At 38.6% G+C, this 5,993-nt stretch overlaps 1 protein-coding gene across 1 annotated transcript in view; it reads left to right on the plus strand.

Annotated features, from left to right (window-relative positions):
• Positions 1–5,292, plus strand: part of LOC125034899 — a 23,397-nt gene extending 18,105 nt beyond the window's left edge. Inside the window, exon 4 of the mRNA XM_047626947.1 lies at positions 3,085–5,292. Within this exon, the coding sequence (XP_047482903.1) occupies positions 3,085–4,868 (1,784 nt within the window). The 3' untranslated portion in view covers positions 4,869–5,292. The remainder of the gene's footprint in view (positions 1–3,084) is intronic.
• Positions 5,293–5,993: the final 701 nt, after the last annotated feature.

The following is a 5,993-nucleotide window of genomic DNA, read 5'->3' on the forward strand; positions in this document are numbered from 1 at the left end:
CAAACTAAACCAGACAAATGCAAAATTGTGTCTCACGCGAGTACACACATCATATGCATTTGAACACAACATATCCATACACTTGGCAGAGTGCATACTCATAGGCACTTAAGCGTACAATTCACACCTAGCTTCAAATAAACATTCTCACAAAAATCGGAAAAATAAATCCAGTCGCACTTGTCCCCAAGGAAAAACTGAAAGAGCTGTATCTGTAATATTTAATGCTTATCATCCAATTTCCTATTAACCTAAAACCAGCCCGGGATCAACACACACGGTCAAATATAAACAACCTCGAACAAATGAACACCAGGGTTACAAGTATCATTACCAAAAATTAAAGAAAGACCTCTGGTATCACAGCAGACAGGCCCTGTAAACCCGCAAGCAAACACAATATGTATAACATCCCCAAACTCACACCCAACATAGACAATTAAGCTGTGAACCATGCCTACTTTCCCTCGAATTCATCTGACTTATATACATCCTGTGCATCACGAAACCGCGGTCGAAAACAAGGAAGGCGGTGCGGTGTAGTCATTCAATTGCAAGTCTCTCTCTAATCTCTGTCTCACACACACACACACTCTCTCTCTCTCTCTCTCCCTCTCTCTATCTCTCTCTTCTCTCCCCCTCCCTCCCTCCCTCCCCCTCTCTCTCACTCTCTCTCTCTCTCCTCTCTCTCCTCTCTCTCTCTCTCTCTCGCTCTCTCTCTCTCTCTCTCTCTCTCTCTCTCTCTCTCTCTCTCTCTCTCTCTCTCTCCCTCTCTCTCTCTCTCTCTCTCTCTCTCTCTCTCTCTCTCTCTCTCTCTCTCTCTCTCTCTCTCTATCCCTCTCTCCCTCTCTCCCTCTCTCTCTCTCTCTCTCTCTCTCTCTCTCTCTCTCTCTCTCTCTCTCTCCCTCCCTCCTATAGAATTAGGCCACACACAAATACAAGGGAGAGAGAGGAGGGGGGGGGGGGGGTAGAAGGCGAATCATGTGCCCTTTAGACAAAAAGTTCATTGTAAGAGGACGTGATTCATACAGGATGTAGTGTAAGCACCAAGCTCACTCTCTCTCCCTTCTCTCTCTCTTCTCTCTTTTCTCTCTCTCCTCTCTATCTCTCTCTCTCCTCTCTCTCCTCTCTCTCCTCTCTCTCTCTCTCTCTCTCTCTCTCTCTCTCTCTCTCTCTCTCTCTCTCTCTCTCTCTCTCTCTCTCTCTCTCTTCCTCTCTCTCTCTCTCTCTCTCTCTCTCTCTCTCTCTCTCTCTCTCTCTCTCTCTCCGCTCTCCTATCTGTCACACACAAAGAATTATCTGTTAGCAAGCGGAAATTTTCGGAGCGCATATATGACCTGCAAGATATTCGATCATGCTCTTTAAAAGCTTAGATTTCCATTTTCTTGTTTTGATTTTCTTTTACTTCTTACGTGCACATACATACATATTTACATGCATGAGTGTATATATACATATATATATATAATATATATAAGTGTATATATAAATATGTATGTGTATATAATAGATATATGCATACGTACTAATTTACATATAAAATATATATGTATTATGTATATATGTACACATACATACATATGTATATATACATACACATGCATGTATGTATATAAATGTATATGTACATGTACACATATATATGTAGATACATAGATATGTATGATATTTATATACATATATGTGTGTGTGTGTGTGTTCTTTCTTTCTATTATTATGATCATCACGCGCGCGCGCCTTCACTGTATGTCGATTTTTCCCGTATCTGCCGACCGTCTGTTAATCAAATTCTTTCCCTTATTAGCTTGTTTGTTTATTAATTTAGTTAGTAAACCAGCTTGATTGCCTGTCTGCATCTCCTTCTGTGTTCTGTACGAGCGTCCTAATATGTTCGTTCATGTACATATGTATATGATAAATATATGAATACATACATACTGCGCGCGCGCGCACACACACACACACACACACATACACACACACACACATACACACACATACACACACACACACACACACATTCTGGGGGCCATAGAGCAACATGAAAATGCTGACATCGAATTAAACTGAATTTGATCTCTCTCTCTCTCTCTTCTCTCGCTCTCTCTCTCTCTCTCTCTCTCTCTCTCTCTCTCTCTCTCTCTCTCTCTCTCTCTCTCTCTCTCTCTCTCTCTCTCTCTCTCTGACATCGAATTAAACTGAATTTGATCTCCCCTACAGTACCTATATATGATTATCTCTCACATATTAATAAATTGGAATATTTCTATAGTGTTCTTGTCCTACAGCTATTTACATCATTACACTGTTTATAACTAGCAATAAATGAATCTGAAAGTATGACAGTCATGGAGATTACTATATATTAGTCGGGGTCGCGGAATGAAAAAAGGTTAAAGATAAAAGTAATAGGTGTTGAGAAAGCTCTAAAAGTAAAAACTGTGGAAATGGTGACGATTATTATTATTATTCATAATTATTATTCATGGCATTATTATTATTATTCATAATTATTATTCATGGCATTATTATTATTATTCATAATTATTATTCATGGCATTATTATTATTATCCATGTTATTATTGTTATTAATATTGATTATTAATCTTATTACTGTTATTCCCATAGGCATCATCATTGTCATGTTTATTATTTTTGTTTATCACTGTTATTACTGTTATTTTTGTGATTATTATTATCACTGTCATCACCATTATCCTCATCATTATCATTTGTATTATTATTATCATTACTATTGTCAATGTTATCACTATCATCATTACTTTTGTCAGTGTTATCACTATCATCATTATTATTGTCGTTACTGTTATTATTAATATTATTGCTTTCGTTATTAATTTACTGTTACAGCACATCATTATTGCTGTTAACAATATTATCATTATTATTACTATTGCTTATATTGTTACCGATGCCATCATTATCATATATAATGGGTATCATCAGTACCATAATTATTGTCACTGTTGCTTTGTAACCATTTTATCATCATTTTCTACCCCATCATCACTATTATCATCTCATGACCAATCGACTTATATCATTATTTTTCGTTTTTACAGATTCCGGAAACAAGATGGCTTACAGTCAGCTGAAACACAGAATTGCAAAGGAATTCACGGTGTCCTGCAGTAAAACCGAAGGCGTGAGACTATATGAGCTCTTGACGAAGGCAATACAGAAAGATGAAGACAAGAAGATCCAAGTGGTTAGCCTTGGCCCCGCGAACGACAAGGAGGTCGTCTCAGTGCTACTGCTCGGGGAAACGGGCGCCGGGAAGACTCGCCTGATCAACGCGCTTTTGAACATCGTCTTCGGAGTCCAGTTGGCCGATGACTTCAGGTTTGTGTTGAGGGACCAGATGGACCTCACCAGCAAGAGCCAAATCCACAGCCAGACTGACTACGTAACAGCTTACTTGATTTACCACATGGATGGAATGCTGATCAACAATAACCTAATGATCATAGACACTCCAGGATTTTGTGATACGAGAAGTATTGAGTACCAGAATCGCGTGACTGAACGTTTGTCTTCTTTTTTGTTAAATGATTTTGGAATTGATAATCTGCACTGCATTGGGCTGGTCGCCAAAGCTAATCAGAACAGAATTTCTAGAGTCCAGCTCAATATCCTGAACGCTTTCTCCTCACTGTTATCGCATGACGTTACTCCCATAACGAAACTTTTGGCTACATTTGCTTGTGATGATAATCACGTACACGAAGTTGTGAAAACTGCTGGCATTAATTTTAGTAGCGTCTATGAGTTCGACAATTGGCCTCTTTACATAACACGTAATAACACTGATCGTAGGTCAAGCCTTAATCACGAATACAGATGGGACAACATGCAGGAGGAGCACTTGCGATTTCTGAAAGAGTTAAGTGCAGTGCCTCCAGTGAGCCTCAAAAACACACGGCAGCTCCAAGCAGAGCGAAGGCTTCTTGCAGAGACCAAAGCCATATTGAAGGATGAAGTCAAACGCGCAGCTTCTTTGGCACGAGCTCACGGGAAACTGAAAAGAGAAATGAACAAACTGATAGATGAAGCGGAGAACATTAAGTGGAAATACAATGAAAAGAATGTTACTATTGACAGGCGTAAAGTTGAGCGCGGCTTTCACACACACAACTGCGAGATCTGCGTGAAGACCTGCAAGACCTGCAAGAATCCCTCAAACATCAAGGCTGGGATCGTAGGAACAACCACGGGCGTGGGAACTGGCGTAGCAACAGGGATTTTCTCTGCCTTGATAAGCGGAGCAGTAATTGGGGCCGAAGTCGGGGTATTAGGCGGTCCAATAGGCGCAGCTGTAGGGTCTTCGATCGGTGCAGCAAGTGCTTTGACCTTTGGCCTTATTGCAGGAATCAGGAGTAGGAAAACAAAGTTTGAATGTCCGCTTGTATCTTGGGATATAACGTGTAAAGCAAGTGGATGTTTACATAAGATGTCAGAACACGAAGTAGGGAGTTATTCAATAACCGAATCAGAAAACTGGACTGAGAAGATTGATTTCTTGTCAAAAGCTAAATATGATGAATTAATCAAACAAAGTCGCAAAACAGGAAGTCTTATTAAAGAAAACGAGGAGAAAATTCATGGTTGTAGAGAGTACTTAACAAAATTAGCGGTGAGAGTAGTGAACCACATCAAAACAATAAGAAAGCTGAGTATGGAATCCGACTCACTTACCCAAGAGAAGTTCCTTGAGGAGACGATTGCAGAGGTGAAAGATCTGGAAGAAGTTAGGATCCTGAGAATAATCTTTGCGGCTGTGGACTCCCTAGACAGTGACATGGAGGAAGGTTTTTATTTGCAGGACATTTCAGGCCAGCTGAATTAGAGTAGCAACTAGCACTTAGTTGTTTTTATTTCAGTTAAACAAGAATGGTTACTGAGTGTATGATAGTAATTGATTAGACACTGCCTCCAATTTTGAAATGTCATAGCGAAAAGAAAGTGTTCTTAAAAAAAAAGAAAAATGTAATAATGCGAAGAACGGATAGCCTGCTCTTAACTTTAGAAAAAAATGTATAGATGATTAGATTTAAAGTGTACTACAGCATTATAGCGTCTCAAGTCTGAACGAGTATTGCAGATTTCAAGTGTGAGTGTCATTTCTAGAAATTTAAATCATTCCTTCTATAGGCCTTTTTTTTTGTTGTTTTGTTTTTATCAAGGTGCATTTGGGTATTTCTTGCTATGGTCGGCAGGATTCAGTTCAACAATGTGCTGATGTATATAGCAGAATAAAACAAGCATATACATGTAAATAAATAATTTCCCTCACGCGTTTAAACCTTAGGCATCATCAGTTTTCTACATTCTTTAGTTATTCGGTATTAATTAAGTGGATCCATTGAGCAGATATAATAATATAGATATATTTGCTGTTACCTGCATGTCACTCTTTTATTTAAATATCTTTAAGTAACTGGGATTATTGATTCCCTTAAAGCATGGCTGAACAAATATAAAGAATGGGATACGTTGCATTCAGAAAAGATGCTCCTAAAATTAAGTTATATAAAAGGAATTATATTCAAGTTTGTGAGATACCCGGCTGTTGGGTTTGTGAGGATATATCATGTCAAAGATATCCTTGGATTCTGACCGTTCTCTGCATACACAGGGAAATATATATAAGTATGTTTGAGAAGATTGGGGTTAAGTAAAAAAGGTTAAGAATTTACCATTGTGACATATGAAAATCCCATTATGACCAGGGGCGCCTTACGCAAATGAAGTAGATTATTTAACCCCCTGGTATAAGCCCCATGAGGTGGTAGCGTGGCTCGAGGAGCTTGTTTTGGCGTGGGTTTGTTCCAGCATCACAATGAAACCGTAACACAATGGAGAATCAAAATATAAGGTTAAAACCATCTTTAAGAATTACGTTAAAAATGAAATTGAGAACAATAAAAAGCAAAAGTAAAAGTAAAATGAAAACTCACTTTAAAAAACAATA

The sequence above is a fragment of the Penaeus chinensis genome, chromosome 19 (genome assembly GCF_019202785.1).
Source record: "Penaeus chinensis breed Huanghai No. 1 chromosome 19, ASM1920278v2, whole genome shotgun sequence".
In the NCBI taxonomy this organism is placed as follows: domain Eukaryota; kingdom Metazoa; phylum Arthropoda; class Malacostraca; order Decapoda; family Penaeidae; genus Penaeus; species Penaeus chinensis.